This window comes from Rhinichthys klamathensis, unplaced genomic scaffold (genome assembly GCF_029890125.1).
Source record: "Rhinichthys klamathensis goyatoka isolate OS25496 unplaced genomic scaffold, OSU_Roscu_1.1 h1tg000109l_1, whole genome shotgun sequence".
Classification (NCBI taxonomy): domain Eukaryota; kingdom Metazoa; phylum Chordata; class Actinopteri; order Cypriniformes; family Leuciscidae; genus Rhinichthys; species Rhinichthys klamathensis.
In genome coordinates, this window is record NW_026606647.1 from 4,249,155 (window position 1) to 4,270,515 (window position 21,361).

Below are 21,361 nucleotides of genomic sequence, written 5' to 3' on the forward strand. Positions count from 1 at the left end.
ATCAGCGGCACGCTGATCGTAGAAGGCGCAGGGGACCGCAATACAGGCCTGGCCAGTGGGTGTGGCTCTCTACCAGGGATTTCCGTCTTAAACTTCCCTGCAAGAAACTTTCTCCTCGGTTCATCGGCCCATTCAAGATTCTCCGCCAGATCACTCCAGTCTCGTTTCGGTTGGCATTACCCGCTCATTACCGCATCTCACCCACTTTCCATGTGTCTCTTTTCAGACCCGCTATTACCCCCAGGAGAGAGGTGGTCCAGGAGGAGATCGCTCCAGTGCAGGCTCCTCCCATTGAGGTCGGCGGCGCAGAGGCGTACCGGGTGCGAGTGGTCCTAGATTCCAGACGCCGCGGCGGGGCACTTCAGTATCTCATTGACTGGGAGGGATACGGTCCTGAGGAACGCTCCTGGGTTAGGTCTCAGGATATTCTAGACCCCTCGTTACTCTCCACTTTCCACCGAAACCACCCAGATCGACCCGCACCAAGACCCCGTGGAAGACCCCGTCGTCGGTCAGGTCCTCGCTTCCGGAGCCGCTCGCAGGAGGGGGGCTCTGTCACGGAACGCGCAATTACGCCTCCCTCTGGTCTCATCCGCTCCACCTCCCCGGAATTTTAGAACTGCACTTCCCATCTGTCCCTCTGATTATTATCAATCTCCATCCCTGCCTGGTTTATCTGATCATCCTCCTCTCGTCACCTGTTCATCATTATCTCCCCTTTATCTGGACTATCCCTTTCATTGTTAGTTTGCGAAGTCTTGTTTTGCCCCGCAGACATTACCAAGCGTCTCTCCCCATCTCCCGTTATTATCTGTTCCTTAGATCTTTGCCTGGACTCTGGACTCTGTGAACCTTTGCTGCCTGCCTCGACCTTCGCCTGTGTTTCGTTTCGAGTACTGGATTGTCCCTTTATCTGAGCCTGTTTCAGTTCATGTCTGCTTATCTCTGCTTTATTGCATGTGTGAATAAATTACTGCAAATGGATCTAAACGCCTCTGACTCACCATTACACAATGTAAGCATCATTAAATAAGTAAATATGAAATGCTGTTCTTTTGAACTTTCCATTCATCAAAGAATTCTGGAAAACATTGCATCACCCAGAAAAATACTGAGCAGCAGAATTGTTTTCAATGGTGATTGTTTTTTGAGCATATTAGTATGATTTATGAAGGATAATGTGACACTGAAGAATGGCTGCTGAAATTAAGCTTCATTTAAATAGTAAATTCTCACAATATTGCTGTTTTACTGTATTTTTGATAAAAAATAAGTGCAGTCTTGCTGAGTATAAGAAATTTTCAAAAACAAAAAAATATCTTACTGAACGACACGTGTGTGTATATATAAATAGTAAACAAATGAGATTTTTTTCTGTACTATTTGAAATTTGCCATAGTTATATAACAATAATGGCATATTTCCCATAGAACAGATAAAGAGAGAGAACAAACAACTATTAAAACTTTCTATATAATTAAATTATGGAATATTTCCCATAAGGCCAAAAGAGAGAGAGAACAAACAACTATTGAAATGCATATTTTGTGATATTGTGTGATGTGATCAACTCATTTCATTGAGAGCACTGGTTATTTAAAAAAGTCCTGCAGGAGAGCAGTCACGAGAGTGGAACCAGATCTGATCTCATGCCTGACTAACAGTTAATCACGTGATGGCTGATCTAAAACCATAGTGTCTAATCCGAAAAGTGTCACAACCACAAGTTTAAGATTAAGACCCCCATCGCCATATTCTATAGTACAATCTCTCACACACATTTTCCCCACATATACACAACATTTGCAATGACGTTACTACAGTATTGTGACTCCACACGTGAGCACCAATCCTCTTTATAGTCGATTAGCAGCTGTTTCACACAGAAAAGCTCTCACTAAGCGTTCTGGGGACCTTATATGCCAAATGGGTTCAGCTGAATGTCACAGTCATAATAGTGGAAGTGCAATGTTACAATGAATTCGCAAAGCACATTTTGCATTAGGATATCTGCTAAATTAATGATTTTCCCAGCATGAGGTTTCTTTAGAAACATATCTTGAAGGTGACATGTTTTTTTTATGTTAAAAATGCTTTCTTCTACCACAGTTTAATGTGCATAGACAACTATAAGCAATAGACTGATCTCCCTGAAGAGTGTAAACACTGTGGCACTATCAAAACATTGTTCTGTTTGCGCTTTACTTCTGGTCAAACAATGTGTTTGGGGCGGGACTGCCTGTTTGTCCAAATCATCTTTGACATATGGGTGCGTTGAAATCCTCCTGGGAAGATCGTATTTACGAGTTTGTAGTTTTTTTCATCAGATGCATTCAAGTCACTTTTCAACAACAACAAAAATCAGCAATAATTTTTTAACTCTACTTCTACAAAAAGGTGAATAAATAATGCGCATTAGGTATGTTTTTGCTTTTTTTCGTCCCCATTTATGAAGGGGCTGAAAAGGTAATTGTAATATTTTATTGTAATTGTACAATACTATTGTACATGCAACATAGCTAGATTTATAGTAAATGAAACAATTATATAAATTTAATTTCAACAAAATTATCATCAATACCATCCATTACATCCACCATATTTTCCTCACTGACACGACCCCAAATTGGAAACTCTGGGCTTAAAGAGAGTTCAGAGTTTCCCCACTTGTTATTATGAAAGTGTTGTGGGTAATGCATTTCAAGTAATGTGAGTTACGTAATCAGATTACTTTTTCCAAGTAACTGGTAAAGTAACGCATTACTTTTAACTATACAACATACCTTTTTCAAATAAGTAACGCAAGTTATATTGTTCTCCCATTTATTGACTGATGCCTCTCCCATTCCCATGTTGAGAGAAATTGCAAGTAAGTGCAGAGTGTGCACTGTGTAAACATGATGATTATTGTAGTTCTAGACAAAATGTACGTAAATGTAATGTAATGACAATATTTACTCATCTCATTTTCACAAAAAATACACTGATTTTGTATTCCTCAAAATTAATTAAAAAAGTGAAATGCAAACTCAGAATTTTATGCAAACCTGCAATAATTAAATGTTACATTACACAAATACTGTATAATTTACGTATTTAATCTCACTTTATTAACCAATGTCTTTGCTGCTGACCTTCGATGATCCAATTCAACAATACCAATAAGCAAAAATTAATAAATGTTTTAATTGCTAAAATAAGAGTGTTGAACTTTCTTCTTCTGCCTCCTATTCTTCTGTAATCCAGAATGGCAGCACAGCAGAAAGGTTTGTTTGAGCTGCGTCCTCTACTGTACAAGCGTGAATTTGCATTTCCTTCAGCCTGAGGCTTATTCATTTAAATTTTGGTGTGAAAGGGACTTTACATTTGCCAAAAATAGAACTTTACTTTGAGTTTGTGACACGTTACTTTCCATAACTAAGTAACGCAATTAGTTACTTTTTTAGGGAGTAACACAATATTGTAATGCATTAGGCCTACCTTTAAAAGTAACTTTCTCCAACACTAGTGGTGATGGCTTAAATTTATCTTTCTTACACGACTTGAATCCATAAATAAACTTTATTTAAAATTAAATTAAAGGGACAGTTCACCCAAAAAAAGTGCATTTCTGTTAGCATTTGAATGTTATCATTTGAAACATTTCTCCATTCTTTTTTACCCCATAAAATATCAATGGGATCCAGTGTTGTTTTGTACCTCAATGACTTTCGTTGAATGGACAAAAACAGTTGAAAAATGATTTTGTGTTCCGTAGAAGAAAGTAAGTAATTTACGTTTGGAACAATTAGAATCAGTAAATGATGTATGAATTTTAATTTAGGGGTGAACTATCCCTTTAACGGAATTCAGATAAACTATATGATAGTCAAAAACCCCAAGAACTAGTGTCCTACCTATCCTCTTGATGGACGTCTGTGTAGATTATGCAGTGTCCCGAGGGCATGGCTGCAGCCTGCAGCAATTTCTGGGTCTCTCTTTTCCCAGAGAATCCCTCTAGTAGACGAAGCTCATCAAAGTTGCCAGCCACAGTGTCAGACTTTCTGCTGCCCACCCTGCTGGAGTGAGCCTGGCCTCCGGTTTGAGACATCTCCACCTCGATATTACTCTTATTCTCCAGGTACATCTTCACTCTGGCACACTGGACCGCAACTGGGGGATAAGGGTCAAATTGAGGTCAAATGATCTTTTATTGCAGCGTAGGTGTCATATTTATGGTTACTAGCAGGTCTTTTGAGACTTACAATTCTAGATTTATATGTAAGAGACTTCTATAAGCCACATGTAGAATAATGTTGTACAGAAAGAAATATTTAGACATTCAGAACTGCATTGCATATGATTTCTTTTCAAGGATCCACCTGCCCCATCTAGTGCTTCACATGAATATAGCACTAACACGCAAAAAAAAATGCAAAAAAATTTCCCCATCAGGACTCATTGTGATTACCAAGACACGTTAGATATGGAATAATATGTATTAATGCACAGGGTGAATGTCACAAACACTATTGTAAACCTTAAAGTGTATGGTCACATTTTATAGCCCTACAGGTCCCTGTGCGATTTTCAAGTCTCACTGTGCATTCGCACCGCCGCCCTACCAACAACGCCGTTGAAAGATTCGCGGACGTGATCGTTATTTGTGCAGACTAACCACAAGTAGGGTCTAAGTTAACCTCATGAAAACTTTAAATGTTAAAGTAAGAAATTGATCGATGGAAAGAACTTAACAATTACAGTGACATGTTTGCTAGCTAAATAATCAAATTAAAAGCCATTTATGTGGTGTGGCTTTTGTGTTCATGGTTAAGTGCTAGTCTAATTTGCATTCCCGCTGAAAAAGAAGCATTCTAGCGTGAAAATGTTTTCGCATTCTAGCTCCTCTATTTTGCTTGGGAACTAATGTGGTCGGAACCAAAGTTTACAGGACTGCGTTCTCTGGAATCCTCTCAAGTGGAGGACTTCTACATTCCGATTGGTTGCCACCGAACCGCGTCATACCTCATTACCATAAAGTGGAGTGCACCGCGACAGAAGTGTCACACGGACAAGTGGATCCGCACCGTCACCGTCCAAGACAAGAAAATGGACACAGCGACCCCATAGACTTCAACGGAAAAAAGTGAAGTCAATTAGAAGCACTCACTTCCTGATGGCTGAGCGTACTGCGCAGGCTCAAACTGAGCTTGGCGACGTAGATGTGATGTGAGCAACCTGTCTGACAGTAGTAAGACTTCTAGTAGCTGTGCCAAGAGGAATCTGAATCATTCCCTTCCGAATCTTACAGAGACTGAGAGCATGAGTTCATCATGAATCCATTTTCCAATCTGTGTTTTTGTCTTATCCTGAACCACTATGGTACACCTATAATAAGTGTTTACATTGGGACTATTTTACACTGGTTCGGATTGCTGCCGCTTCGGAGTAGCATAAACATACCGTTTGTTTGAAAAAAACACATTTTGTCATCCTTGCTGCAAGCTTACAAGAGCGATAATATCATTAAATGTGAAGGGGGGCCCAAAAATATTTTCTTGGAAAAAAGGGGGTCTCATACAAAAAAAGCTTGGGAACCACTGTATTAGACTGCTTCCCCTTTAAGACCGAGTATTACTGATGCACCATATTTTCTCCTAACTATTTACGTCCATTTTAGACATTAACTGTGTTAAAGTGAACTAAACTGTTTTTAAGTGAATCTCCAAGCAGGTCATTTTGACATATTTTTGTGTAGGCCTATATTTGATAGTTTAGGCGCCCACACGAAACCCAAAGTAGTATTTGCTTCTCGTTGCAGTCCGTTTCGGAGCGCGCGCAGCATGCGTCTCTTGTAATAGCTCTTTTTATTATCAAACGCTTCCCGCAATTTAACAACAGTAGAGACTGAATTTTACAACACGCATTTATTGTGTTGATTCTGACGTTAAGTCTGAGAAATTACAGTGCACCGCTGTAAAACTCCCGTGCGATCGTCATGACAGCGCTTGACAAAACAACGTCCCTCAGGGCTTTTAGCTCAAACATGTGCAGATTTGGAGAAATATTGATAGATTCTCATAGCTTTACATTAGACTTCTATAGACAGGAATAATATTTATTGAATTTATACCCAAATGCGTCGATGTAATCATTTTGAGCGCTGTATACTCTGTACTGTGTTATCAATTCATCCTGAAAGTGAGGGCGCTGTTTGAACAGAAGTCCATAATATATGGATCACATGAAGAAGAGCCATAATCATGTGACATTCAGGAAGTCCTGCCACAACAAAGCTATCCGAGATCGCTGTAAAGTGCAGATAAAGATGTTTTGAAGACAATAAACATGATTGCAATGATATTTGATTTACCTGTGTTCTTCGAGTCATGTCAGGTATTTTCATAATAATTGATTATATGTATAATGTAATGCTAATCGAGATAGACTTTCAAATTGTGCAGAATACAATAAAATAATATATTTTCTATCTGATTTTTTTATCTGAAGCCAAATCAGATTACAGAAAGTTATTTAAAACACTCGACTTGCGCTATAAAGTAAGTTTGGAGAACAAACATAGTTTTATTCTCATAAATTGTCGTGTATTGATGGTGTGCTAAGCTAACATGCTAGCTAGTACTGAGCACCTGCTACCTTACTTCGGTGTAATTTTTATGATTTTTTTCTAAATAAGAATGCTTACTGAAATGTTTCGTTTTTCAAAAAGGGCATTTGATACAGTTTCACTGTGAAGTGAGAACTTTTATAAAATAAATGAGGGATTGAAACAGTGTGAATTGCTAGTCGTTAGTGATTATAATGCAGACAAAAGAAAAGCATATTTAGAGCAATAAACTGGCTGGAGAGGTGTGAATATGTGCAGGGGAGACTGAGACTGAATGGGGCTCGTTTTTGCATCACAAAACAATAGAGGCAATAGACTGAATAGATGCTTATAAGAAAACAATAAACACCAGTCTAATCAAAATAAAGTCATATGACATGATCTTGAAAAACATTGAACTAAATACAGAGTTTTAGACTTATCATCTTCAAATTTTAAATATAACATGGCCAGACATGTGGCTTTAGCTGCAGTGCATTTCTAGATTGCTACAATGCCAACTTCAATTTTATTTTCATGAAGATGTTTCATAAAAATAAATGTATAATAACTTTACAAAACTTTGAAGCTATTTATAACTATTTTTTTCATTATGATAATAATTAATTCTACATTTACAATAAACTTCCAGGTGTCAGCTTTCAAATGAGATCTTACTTGTGCTTTTAGTACAAAGGGTTCATGAACTGTATCTGTTTCAGTTTGGGAATGCCATATCTGGGGATTTTTCAAAAATGGGCTTGAAGCTTAACAGGTTAGGAAGTTGCGCTAGACAGAATGCAGCTATAGTTTTTAATGGTTTTACCTCAAATATCTTCTTTTTATAATCATTGGAAGCCAAAATCTAAATCTAAAATTAAATTAGATTAATATCACAGATCTAAAGTGTAACACACTAACCATACGTTTAAATGTTTACGTTAGTTCTGTCCTCCATCGTCACAGCAGAAGCCTGTCGTGTTGTGCGCGCTGTGGCTCCGCGTGAGAGAGATCTTTCTCATTCTCTCTTCAGGACTAACTTACGAATGGCAAAAATGCATAACAGACAAATGGTTTAATATTATTATTATATATAGAAATGTCTGGCGAGATAAATAAATACATTTGCAAGATAACGTCTTAATAGCAATAATAAATAGGGCGTGTAACGTTATTCATTTCTCCAGCACGGACAGCAGAACCGAGAACGAGCTTATCGATACCGGGGCCGTTTAATACCGGTTTTCGGTACCCATCCCTAACTACAACAACCCATAATAAAATGACCCTTCACAATAGCAACATATTGCAATTTATCTGTTCAATAAAAAATCTTTCTCACTTGTTGAGTAATAAAAACGCGAACGCCACTCCCACACAAGTCTAGCCAGGGCAAATTTTCTCTATTTACGGATATGACGAGTCATGTAGGGGCGAGTGACGTATGCAATTTCCCGCGAAATCCATCCAGCTTGCGTTTCCACTTTTACACATACATTTGCGAACATTTCATTAGATTTTTGCATTATGTTAACAAGCATATTTTTGCATGTTAAGATGTGTGAGCTGAAACAAACAAAATGGACTTATACTGACAGCATCTAAAGCACATGTTTTTATTTACATATGCACAGATTTAGAAATGTAAAAATCTTTGCAAAACCTTTATATCTTAAATAGATTTGTATAGTTACACGATGTACTGTTTTATAGATATCTTAAACTACGCCCCTAAACTAAACACACCCCTAAGCTCCATTGTTGGTATTAATTAAAAACTAAACACTATTAAAAAATATTTTTGTAAAGTAATTTTAGTAAAATAAAATATAAATATTAAATGAAAAACTGCAATGTTGAAATAACTGAAAGTTAACTAGAAATTAATTCAAGCTAAATTAATATTTAAAAAAAAACAATTAAAAATACAAAAATCACATAAAAGTATAGCTACTAAAACCTAAACTAAAATGAAAATGGAAACTATAAGAAGTATTTTTTAAACTAATTCAAAATATTCACTAATAACACTGCCCTAATTTAAATCTAACCAGTTCTAACCATAACATAAAATTCAACATACTAATTCCATGAATTCAATTTTTTATGAGCCTACTCAATGCTGAACTCCCTTCCCCTAAGAATGAGCAATGGTGATAGTTTTAGCGAGCACCACTCATTAGATTGACTTTATTAAACAGCTCCACCAAGTGGAAATTGTGAGAAAAGGCAGGACACGACATCAAAAAAGCCCCTTTTTACTAGCAGACTGCCTCTCGAAAAAACTCTATAGCAGCAGATCAAGCTTATTAAAATTCGTTTTTATATTGTAGAGAATGACATCACTTCACATGCCTATGAGATTTTAGGGCTATTTCTGTCCAAGACCAATCCTTTTGATGCGTTTACAGAAAAAAGAGAGCCATTATGTCCTTGAGACAACCATCTGAGTGTTTGTAGTCTTTAGCAACCACGGTCAGTGAGAAAAAACGAACCACCAAAAAAGTGGCACGACTAATCAATGAGAAGCCAAAACAATAATGTTTAAGGAATAGTTATGGGGCCGATAAATCCCCCTTCTGGAGTGTCCAGGGTAATTGGATTGACTAGAGGTCGCCCTTTTCTCAAAGAGTCGTGTGCTGCAGTTCAGACACAGAGGAGAGTCATTGTGTGTTGAAAGCTCAAGGTCTGCCTTAATAGACGCTTGGGCATATCAGTGACCTGTGACCAATGACTAGTGACCGGTGCTTGTTTGATTTCCTTTCCTCATTGTTGCTGAACCAAACAAGCTCTATTGTGCCAGTGGTCAATACAAAGTGCTTACTTTAAAGTGTGTTAAGACAGCCTGCAGAAACCTGTAATCTGCCGTAGTGTGTTATTTCTCACATCAGGCCTGGCCACAGTTTTGAGATGGAGGGTGCCTTCCTGTGTGAGTCTCAGGGTACAGTGGGACGGTGACGGATTCAAAAGTAGATGACATTGACATTACTAGAAAGTCATTCTGCAAAAACCAAACATTAATATTGAATTCTTTTTTAACTTTGTCAAATTTTGTTGTTAAATCAGTGGTTAAGAATTTTATTATACTCCATTTTTAAAGAATAATAATGAGATGTTTACTAATAAAAATGGATTCACAGCTTGGATAGATGGATATGACAGACAGCAGACCGACCTATTGTCATTGAGAGCAAAGACTTGAGGTTTTTCCTCAGGAGAATCAGAGCAATATTAATCCGCTTAAAAAACCTTAACACACACTAAGCTCTCACATGCACACTCTCTCCAGACATTACTGTACATTCCTCTTTGTTCCCTCCCTCCATTCTCTCAGTGTGGGAAGAAATATTATAATCCATTGAAAAATGCATTCAGTACAAATACTGTGTGTGAAAAGGAGACCATTTCGAATTGAAAAAAAAAAATGGTAATACATTTATTTTGTGCATATAAAACGGATATTGCAACCCACACTTAATAATGTTGAAATGAGATGTTCTGAAATTACATTAATATTCAACACTTAAATTACATACTAAATCAAACAGTTTAAATACACCATATATGCAAATTATAATTTAATTCACTTCACTGTTGTCATTTTGTTACCGAGAAGGTACTTTTTGTTCTTTTTTTAATTTGTTCAGACAAATGAATTTTTTTTAATTTAATTAAAAATATAGGAAAATATTTCAGCTATCGTGTATAATTTTAACTATAATTTTAATTTTTGCAACGAAACTTGACTCTTACCTGCCAATGCAGAGAATTAAATGGTGAAGTGGGCAACAAGATGATGGATGATGATGATGATGATGATAGTGATATTATAACATTAAAACAAAAATAAAAAGTCCGGTGGGTCCAAACAGGTCTGACTAGGCTCACGAGTGCCGCACACAGGCTGCAGGTTTTCACGAGCTCGGGAGGAGGAGGAGGAGGAGGAGGAGGAAGAGGCTCACTCTTAAATGGAAGTTGTAGACTTCTTCTAGGAGATTGAGGGAGTGACCCACAACTCTGCACACAGACAGGAGAGAGTGAAAGAATGAATACACAGCCCTCCCTCCATTTCTTGTTCTCTCACAAACAAGTGGACACTCATTAACACTGGTGTTTTAGGCATGCCCAACTTTCCCTCAAATGCCTGGACACTCACCCCTTCAAACCAAAACAATACACACAATGATCGTTTTAAATAAACTTTTTCTTGCGGAAACACACTCAAATATTAATCACTAGCAACTTACTATGCATGACGTTATTGCTTAAACCTTCTCCTACTTACGAGAGCTGAAGGAATCTCACTGCCCTACTTTACATCCGTCTTACTGCCCAAGACCTGGGCCCAATCCATATTGGTATATTCATATACCAATTCATACCAACAAAACAAAAACAATTTAACATCTCAGTCTCCAAAATTGATACTCAAAGCAATCTTTGAGCAATAACAATTTGTCCTTGTACAATCTGTATTCAATTGTAAAGCTGTAAAATAAACAGATTAGAACATTACTACAATGAGAATCAGTTTAAAAACAAACAAATATGAAACATTTGAATTTCCAACTCAGGTTTCAGCACTGCAGTAATGAGACATACCGTGCAGATCAATGGCAGGGGTCACAGAGATGGCAAAATCAATGTCAGAGGTGTCAAATTTACCATGATTTTCAACTTCAGAGATGATACGACATCATCATCTTTATACATCAAAGGAAGTAACAGAGCAGACCTAAAAGACCTAAAATATCCAGTAGTGGGGCGGCAAACTTTTGATACACACAGTAGGCAGGGACTCAAATTATACACTTTCTTACATTCCATTGTTCATCAGTTCAAAATAAAATGAATGTGAAAATGTTTTAAAGGGAGCCAGAAGAGAGCTGAGTGATCATGGAGGTGATGTGGTGCATCACACGGGTCGGAAAGAGTGCCGTTCATCGCTGTAGGGAAGAGGAAAGAGTGAGAGAGACTTTCATGTGACTTCTAGTAGATTCTGGATTTTGGCCCAGTGCGCACAGTCTGAGGTCTTCACTCATCCGCACTTTTGTCTGAGAGTTATGGCCAATATAACAACACAGAATTTATATATATAAACAGATTATTATGCACACTTGTGCATTAAATGAACATTAATACGGTAAAAAACAAAAAAACAAATGAGACCACATTGGGAAAAAACTAAACAAAAAGCAATGCAAAATTTTTTTTTAAGAAAAATATGCAAACAAAAACTCAGCAAATCAAAACAAAAACTAAGCTAAACAAATCAAAAACTAAGCAAAACCAAACCGAACAAAAACTAAACAAAATCTAAGCAAAACCAAAACTATGCAAAAAAAAAAAAAAAAAAAAAAACCTAAGCTAAAAAACTAAGCTAAACAAATCAAAAACTAAGGAAAACCAAACCGAACAAAAACTAAACTAAACAAAATCTAAGCAAAACCAAAACTATGCAAAATTTTAAAAAACAACAAAAAAACTAAACAAAACCTAAGCTAAAAAACTAAGCAAAATAAAACAAAAACTAAGCTAACACAAAATAAAGCCAAACAAAAACTAAACAAAATAAAGCAAAAGCAAACTAAACAAAATCTAAGCAAAACAAAACAAAAAGCTATGCAAAATAAAAAACTAAGCAGAACAACAAAAGAAAAAAAAGAAACATGTTCTGGTATAAAATAGATATGAAGTATATATATATTTCTAGGTCACTAATGAAACAAGAAAATCTGTGATCAAACCATACTGCAATCATCCAGTTTTACACAGACTTGTTGAGATCATGCTCAAGTGCTGCTGTCATCAAGGTAAAGGGGGACTTTTCCATCATTTGAACATGCACTGATGATGGCATGACTGAAGAGAGGGAACTGATTTGAGAGGAATCAAAAACGACTGCTTCAATCAGATAGCTGTTTTGATTAGTGTATGTTTCCTAAGCACTTCCTGCACAGTTCTCAAAGAATAAACCCTGGATGTAGCATCTAGTCAGAGTGGTCCTGTGCATGGGAGCCCGTTTATACTAGTGTATATCAGAAATGGAAGAGACTGTGAAACCCACTGAAGTGCATAATTGGACTTTGCAAGGTCAAATAGAGTCTTCGGATAGTGAGGAAAAGAGACACACAGAGGTAAAGACAAGTATGATTTATCCAGCATGTGGCCATTGAGATCCCATAAAACATCCAACAAACCCAGCCATGAAAGGATTCCAGCCGTCTCAGCTCCACTAATCGCAAAATTCCTTCAAAGTCAGTTATGAAAAAATTGCCCGCCCGCACACATGCCGTCCTACAGTGGTGGGTGCTTACATAACATTTGACATACTGAATCGACAAGAAGAGTACAGGAACACCTCAGTTTTAAGATGAATTAAAACAAAATATGTATGTACATACATATATATATAATTATAGACAGTAATTTATTTTTTTGTATTTTTTTAGGTACATAACCAGACAGCAACATTGTGTCTGCCCGAATCCGGACCACATCTGGTACGCGTGGAATGGATCATCTGGATCTGGGCCGACACTATGTTGCTGTCTGGGTAGCATTTAGCAAAATAACTAAACTATCCATTTTTTTCTATGGGATTATAAATATAGATTTATAATATTGTCCATTATTTTGGTTACTGGCCATGAACTGAAAAATGTATATGAAACAATTCAAGCAAAAATCGAACTCAGGGCGCACATATCAGCTACTGTGCAATGAGTTAGAGCATTTGCACTATGGGTTCCAGCCATAAATACTTTGAATATGATGGTTCCTTCTAATGGCCTTTGGCATGATGAACTTCAGTGACTGATAGCCAGGAATCAAATTCCTTAAAAAAAAAGCCACAATTTCATTACCACAAGTGTTTTGATTTGATCATGCTGTTTGAATGATTTGTGAGAGAATGTACAGTAAAGTCAGACCTTGCTGCTGAATTTCTAAATGAAGAAGTTTTACATCCTTGGTTCATTTCTTCTGGCTGCCTGGAGCCGACCCGACATGAGTAGAGCACCTGACCTATTCCAGAATAATGCGCTCTGTGATTCCTGCTTATGAAAGAAAGAAAAAAGCATTAAGACGGTGAAGAATGCTCTTGCTTTCTAAGCCAAATTAAGCCATCATAAATCTTCCCCACTCTTTCCTCTCTGTCATGCACCCCTAATATCCTTTCATCTCCTCAGACTTTGACGTAGAAAAGAAGATAGAGGCGGGTTTACACTGTAACCTTTGACCTCTGAGCTTACTGCTGTGGCCCATTAACAACAAAGTCTGTGAGCCATGAGTAATGTATGCTGAGCTAGATGGATCAGCCGACTCACGGGTAAACATCACTTGACTTTCCTCTGGCTGCATGTGAAAGCTGTGAGGGGTGGAAGTGCTCACACTCTACCACATAAGCCAGTATGAGTTGTGCAGGTCATTATGGTGAGTTTTCGACAGTGTTTCTGAGGAATTTGTCTTAAAATGTCTGGAAATCCCACACAAGACCAAAGCCAAAGTAGACGGAATCTAAAGCGTGTTAAACCTTAAACAATGGCAAACTGCTTGCATATTTGGGGATTTCAAATATTAGATAAATACATTTTTAGAATTTGTATGATTTCATTATCATACATTATTATTATTATTATCCAGTATCACCACTGGAAACAAGTAACATGAGGCAGGGCTTACATTTACAAATGACAAAATTTGGGGGTTGGGTTCAATGTCACAAAAAGATTAAACCGTTACTAATCTTTTCTATTGGACAGTGAATATGGATTTTTAATATTGGCCATCATATCGGTTATAGAGCATAATATAAATAAATATTAGCTGTTGATATTGGTCAAAATTTGAGGAATAAAAACACCAAATGCTAACATATAGTGTACAAAAAAAAAAAATGCTGTGCGCGTTTCAAATAATATATTGACAAATATTTTGACTGATAAATTAAGACTACATCGTTATCGGCTAGTATGTTTTTTCCTCTCTTTTTAAAATGTATTACATTTTTCCCCAATTCAAATGTGCAACACAAACAACCAAAAATACACAATTATTTCAATTCAAAATCGAAACCAACAAACTTACAAGAGAAATTTAGTTTAAATTTATTAACAGAAATTACCATTTATTTATAACATGGGAATGAGATTTCTCATAAACACATGGCACAATTAAATTATATACATTCAATAAGGAGAACAGTGCAGACACATATGGGAGGAGAGGATACAGTGACCAACAAACTAAAAACAACCCCTGATCAGGCTTCCACTGATCAAATGAGAACACAAAATGTCCTGCTCCAAGTTAAAAAGGTTCTTAAAGAAACACTGCTGTTTCCAAATAAAGAGGCGAAGCTAAAATTCATAATACTAGCTATTTAACACAAAATTGATGTGAAGATCTTCACAGAGACGCCTGTCAGGAGTCGTCTACCTCAGTGCTAGGCTAAGCGGTCTGTCCTCTGTAAGAAAACATGAGCACAACATTTAACACAAAGAGATGTGTAGTTTCTCCGGTCTTCCTGGTTCTCTTCACAACAAAGATTAAAAAAAATCTCTATCTTGCTTTTCACCAGCTTATAGTGCTTTAAAGCGAATTGCACATAATGATATACACATATTTCTCTTCATTTAGTTGTATTTGTGTCTATGCACATATTAATAAGTGAGGTTAAAACAAACATCTTCGGTTCAGTTTTCATTTAAACTTTTTCTTCTTGTCAGCTTATTTTCAAGACCACACCATATGTCTGTGTGTGTGTGTTTGTGTGTATGTGTGTTTGTGAGACAGTTTAACCAGGGGTTAAGAGTTCAGTGTCCTGTCAGGTAATCCTGTGTGGAGTCGGAAGCAAACGAGTCCGCATCCTCATTGTCAGAGTCGTCACTGCTGTCATCAGCGGCGGGTTCACCGCTCAAAGCAATCCGTGCGTAGTCATCCGTGTCAATGGACTTGCAGAAGTGAATGGCGTATTTGAGTTTCTCCTCCAAGACTAGCTTACAGGAGTAGCGTGGCAGCTTGAGCAGGAAGAAGCAGGTGTAGGACTCAGGGAGAAAATGGTCAGGTGGGTTGTATTTATCCAGAACCTGGACAAATAGGGCAAAAACTCTAAAAATGAGCAATTATATTTTATAATACACACACACATATATCTTTTTTAACCGTGTATGCTGGGTGACGCGCTATGTCAAAAATGCACCTGGTGCACGTTGGATGGGTTTATAATAAGCGCGTTTGCTCAGTTGCTTACTCTCATGACACATAGCAACACAGCTAAAAGTTTCCTAATATATTTGACCATTTATTATAAGTAGCCAACATTTACCTGTTGATGCCTTCACAAGCACCCATAAAAGCTGTTGAGTTGAGTCAGGTGTTGAGTTAAAATATCATTAGAAAAAAATGTAAGTATAATACAAATATATTTATTCTTTTAAATGGTTTATAAGTTGTCGTTAAAAATAAATTTGCCTGTGGAGAAAATAAAATACTTTGAAAATACGTATTTTATGACTTTTTTCACTGGATTTAGTCTAGTTAGTCTTGTATCAAACGCAATATGATTTTTGTTGATCGAGATCTGGCAGCAGCAGCACATTTTTCCTCTGGGGCGAGCGATCCGCAGACAGCTTTCCCTGCGCATTAAATCCCCCATATGCCAGCAAACCAATGCGAACGCAGGACAGTGATGACGATACATAACAACAGAGCGTAGGTGCCAAAGCTGCTGTGGATCCGCTTACCCGGAACTATCAGTGAGTGGCAGATTTGAAGAAAATGACCGTTGTTTGGCAAATAAATAAATGACAGATTTACATACGTATTACTAAAATGTTATCATGTAAGCTTTATGGCACACCTCAAACAAGGAAATTTATAGTGTTAATACTCATCAGTGAGTCCATGAATGGCTTAGGTATGCAGAGAATTCAGAGCTTATATGGGCTGCACGCCACTGAGACATACATACTGTATGTATGCATGCATGTATATGTATATGTATATATGTATATATATATATATATATATATATATATATATATATACACATATACATATCATATATATATATATATATATATATATATATATATATATATATATATATATATATATATATAAATAAATAATTACCATTCATTTTGACAGCAAAAATAATTAATTTGGGTTTGGATTGACATACGGGTGGGTAGATTTTAATTTTTGGGGGAAACTACCCCTTTTAGTGACACTTTTCAAAGTCACAAGTTACCTGCACCACAAAGTCTCGTCCACGGAAGTCCGCAATGGTCCTGGGGAGGCGCGTGCGACCCCAGACGAACCTGAGGAAGAGCGAGCGTTCTGTGTTAGAGAAAGACTCCATCACCTCCCAGAACCACTGGATCAGAGGCGAAGTGGGCTCCACCCCCTTATACGTGGCCACAGATTTGAGCAGGTGCAGGGGGATGTCCGGGCTACCACACACCTAGACAACACAAACACGTGACATGAAGTCTAACAAGAACTCCTGACAACATATTTGCAATGCTCAGTGTGCGTTTCTGTTGAAGACACACTCACCATGGTCTCCAGCTCATAGCCGGTAAAGAGAGAGAGGAGAGGCACCGGTACCACACGTGCCATACCTTCCCTTACTGCCGACACCTGCTCATCGTACTCATGCAGCCTGGAAGAACAAAACAACATTACCAGTAATACCAGTTCTTTCTTTCTTTTCTCAGAATGTGTTGGCAACACTTTCTTTCTCTCAAATTAGTCACACCTGTAGTTTATTGCTAGCCGTACATATTCGCTTCGGTTCTCTAAGGTGATGTGGGAATATTTGGAGCTGAGTTGGACTTCCTGTCCACAGGCACTGGGCACAGTGAAGGGCAGGGGCATAGCCTCAAACTCCTCCGCAGATGCCTCGTTATCTCGGATATACATCAGACCGGGGATGAAGTCCTTGTCCACCTAACACAAAAGGAATGTGAGGTTGGATTAAACATTAAGGAAAGCAATCAAAATTTTATTTCAATAAATATACTATATATACACGCACACTTCTCAAAAGATTATGGTACGATTTTTTTAAACAAATGAATACTTTAATTTAGCCTTAAACATAACAAATGTCTTTACTGTCACATTTGATCAGTTACAAAATATTTATATTTCAAAAAATGCTGTTCTTAAAACTTTCGATTCATCAAAAATCCTGAAAAAAAAGTATTACGATTTCCACAAAAATAGTAAGCAGCACAACGGTTTTCAACATTGATAATAATAGGAAATGTTTCTTAAGCACCAAATCAGCATATAATTTGATGTTTTATTATGTGACACCGAAGAAGACTGGAGAAATGGCTGCTGAAAATTCTGCTTTGCAATCAGGAATAAATTACATTTTTTAAATATATTAAAATAGAAGAATCTTACAAACTTTTAAACTACAGTGAATTTAAATCAGATTTAGGTACCAGCAAACCTTCAAGTTGGAGTTGGATGATCTGAGTGATCTAGACTTAGGTTTATTCAAGATTCATTCAACAAAGATGATTAAAGATAATCTGAACCTGTGCAAATGACGATAGAAAAGGAATGAAAGGAATGCATGGGTGTTAGAGTGCATCACAGTCAGTCTCACTGTTGTCTTGTGCTTGGTAATCTTTCTCTTTAACCTTTCTGATATCTCCAGGCAAAAGCTACAAACAACAGCTGCTCTGTGAGCAAGAGACATCCTGCGCTGAGAAACTGCATCACTGCAGACGTCTCAGCAACACATGATCTCAGCGTGAATGCAGGAGATGCATACACTCGCATTCATTTTTACACATCACACGTGCATGTGCGCACACTCTCACACACTTTATATCTCAGAGATCGTTCAATTAAAACCGTTATATTTGTATAACTGCTTAACATTCCTGTAATTTGATGTAAGCAACTGCTGAGAAATGCAGTATTACTGTAGCACAAACATGCCACAGATTTAGAGAAAGCTGCTTACAGCATATATGCATTAAAGGTGGTAGGTTTATGACGGGCATCTATGTCAGCTGACCACCATCAGAACAAATGTACAGAATGCACAAGAGGTATGTGCTCTCATTCCATTCATTTATATAATGGATTCAAGAGGCCTTGCCATAAGCTCCAACTACAGACATACCATGTCATGTAATCCTGAAGTGCTGATTGGAAGAAGAGAGAGAAAAAAAGAAGCACCAACCCCATCCAATTTTAACGGTCTTTTTGGCCTAGCAAACTTTGTAGTTATTTCACATGCTTTTGCAACGCTATGAAACCCTTTCATTTCAATGGCTTGCGCCGCGCGAGGACGTTTTGTTGCTTCGTCGACCAAAGCGCAAGCGGACATTGTGTGAGAGATTATTTGCTCCAAGTGAGAATGTTAGTGTGAAATTTAACACAGTATATGCCAGTGGTTCTCAAACTTTTTCGGTCATTCCCCACTTTGGACAAGGGGGAATTTTCAAGCCCCACCTGCCCCCATCGCCCCGACACAATGCTAATGAAATACGTAACAAGCTTAAAATGTTCCAATTTATTGAAGTAACAAGTAGTATCAGTATAGTAACCAGTTGTATCTAAATACAAACTAACAATCTACATCAAATAACAGCAAGTTCAAAAATAAAGAAAATGAAGTGCATCTGTGTCATAACTTGCATGAAATTCAAAAATAGAGAAAATAAAAGTGCCTCAAAAATAGAAAAGAAATAAAAGTGCCACTTTGCAATCTGTTAAAAAAAGAAAAGAAGAGAAATCCATTTGGCAAGACAGGTCTATTTATCCCTGCATTAGTGACTGCAATGAGCCTGTTTTGCATTGCACAATTTCTCAAAGCAGGGTTGCAGGCTTGATACTGCCACTCTCAAATCATGTTCAATGTTCAGAAAAATTTCATGTCTTGTCGTAAGCCACAACATAATGACGTCACATATTTTCCAACCCAGCCATCAGCTCCACTTACGCATAAAACAGCTTCCAGCGCGCCTGGCTACCCATCGGCGCGAAAGGCTACATATCTATGGGCGCAAAAGTTTGTTCCGCTACAATTAATATGCCGACGTCACGTCAATCATTATTTTGGGGGTGGGGAATTCCTGTTACTTGTTGTCGCCCCCGGGGGTGATCGGTCTAATAAGCGGCAACACACAGCTATAAGGACGGTTTGCTCTCACACGCGCTGCATTAATAGTCACACACACACACACACACACACACGCACACACACACACGCACACACGCACACACGCGCGCCCAGTCTCTACTCTAGTGCGCGGTCTTGCTCCAGATTCCGGGAGATTGGATCTCATTTGCGGGCGTCAAGGAGCCGCTATCAATATGCGGGAGACTCCCGGAACTTCCGGGACATTTGGGATGTCTGGATAAAGATATAAAGGCATAAAAAGGAAAATTTCCTCCCGTTTGGCGCGCCCCACCTGTCACGTCTCTATTCCCCACCGGTGGGGCGCGCCCCACACTTTGAGAACCGCTGGTATATGCCAATGTTGTTTTCTACAAAAAACATTTGCACAAAGCAAGCCGATTCACTTTTCCATGTTGATAAGAGCATTCAAATGAGAAAAAAAAATAATGGGACAAAAAGAAATCGAGACATTTAGAATAGATAAAAATGTGTGATTAATCAAGAGTTAACTATGGCATTAATGCGATTAATCGCGATTAAATATTTTAATCATTTGACAGCACTAATATATATATATATATATATATATATATATATATATATATATATATATATATATATATATATATATATATATATATATATATATATATATATATATATATATATATATATATATATATATATACACACATACTAATTGGCTTCATCACTCTGTCTCCCCTTCACCAATAAGCTGGTGTTTGGTGGGCATTCTGGCACAATATGGCTGCCGTCGCATCATCCAGGTGGATGCTGCACATTGGTGGTGGTTGAGGAGATTCCCCCTTCTATGTAAAGCGCATTGAGTGCCGAGAAAAGCGCTATATAAATGTTATGAATTATTATTATTACCTCACTGAGATCAGCAATGGTCAGGTTCATGCCTGCCAGCTGTTTCCACACAGGTTCAGCCAGGTACAGACTTAGAGGACTTCCTGTACGGATTGCTATGCCCAGGAGCACCCCTGTACACAAATAAAAACAGATATTGGTATACCAACAGATCTAATGAAGGGAAATAATATAGCTATGAAATTATAGTCTTTTCCCATAAAGACTTTTAGTTTAGGAAACACAAGCAGGTGGTACCTAGGAAGCGGAACATGCTGATGTGCAGAGGGGACTTGGCAGCTGGGTTGAGCAGGAAGCAATCTCTGTTTGCTCCCGACTCGTCTCGCCCGTTAGGAGTGACGATGAGGAGAGGAGTGAGACCGTTCTGTAGTTCCTCACACATTTCAGCAATAGATTCACTGTATCCACCACCACAGTCATCGACCGACTCGCCTACAAACACACACAAGGTCAGAAACACAGTGTAGACGGGCCATGATCTAAGGGTCTGTTCCCCACCAATTCCCCTCTTTCATGTAGAATCATCCCTCTCTAAATACAAACTCACCCACAAACTTGACCTTCCAGACACGGTGTGGCAGCAACAGACTGTCGGGGCTGAAAGAGCTCATCTTAGCACACATTTGCCCAAACACTGACTTGGTGCCATCTGGCCCTGCCAGTCCTCCTTTACTGCGGGAACGCTTGACCTGATAGAAAGAATGAGAAAGGATTAATTATTACAG

General features: G+C 37.9%; 2 protein-coding genes across 5 annotated transcripts in view; both read right to left on the bottom strand.

Moving 5' to 3' along the window:
* The window catches only part of oca2 (oculocutaneous albinism II), a 132,458-nt gene extending 122,988 nt beyond the window's left edge, over window positions 1–9,470 (bottom strand). The window contains exons 1-3 of the mRNA XM_056253957.1: window positions 9,411–9,470; window positions 3,897–4,152; window positions 3,212–3,217 (exon numbers count right to left, since the gene is read on the bottom strand). Coding sequence (XP_056109932.1) covers window positions 3,212–3,217; window positions 3,897–4,126 — 236 coding nt within the window. The 5' untranslated portion in view covers window positions 4,127–4,152; window positions 9,411–9,470. The remainder of the gene's footprint in view (window positions 1–3,211; window positions 3,218–3,896; window positions 4,153–9,410) is intronic.
* Window positions 9,471–14,682: 5,212 nt separating this feature from the next.
* The window catches only part of herc2 (HECT and RLD domain containing E3 ubiquitin protein ligase 2), a 74,284-nt gene continuing 67,605 nt past the window's right edge, over window positions 14,683–21,361 (bottom strand). For all 4 annotated transcript variants that reach the window (XM_056253959.1, XM_056253960.1, XM_056253958.1 and 1 more), the window contains 7 exons: window positions 21,184–21,325; window positions 20,874–21,068; window positions 20,637–20,749; window positions 17,352–17,542; window positions 17,150–17,255; window positions 16,842–17,054; window positions 14,683–15,675 (listed from right to left, as the gene is read on the bottom strand). In XM_056253959.1, the coding sequence (XP_056109934.1) occupies window positions 15,403–15,675; window positions 16,842–17,054; window positions 17,150–17,255; window positions 17,352–17,542; window positions 20,637–20,749; window positions 20,874–21,068; window positions 21,184–21,325 (1,233 nt within the window). In that variant the 3' untranslated portion in view covers window positions 14,683–15,402. The remainder of the gene's footprint in view (window positions 15,676–16,841; window positions 17,055–17,149; window positions 17,256–17,351; window positions 17,543–20,636; window positions 20,750–20,873; window positions 21,069–21,183; window positions 21,326–21,361) is intronic.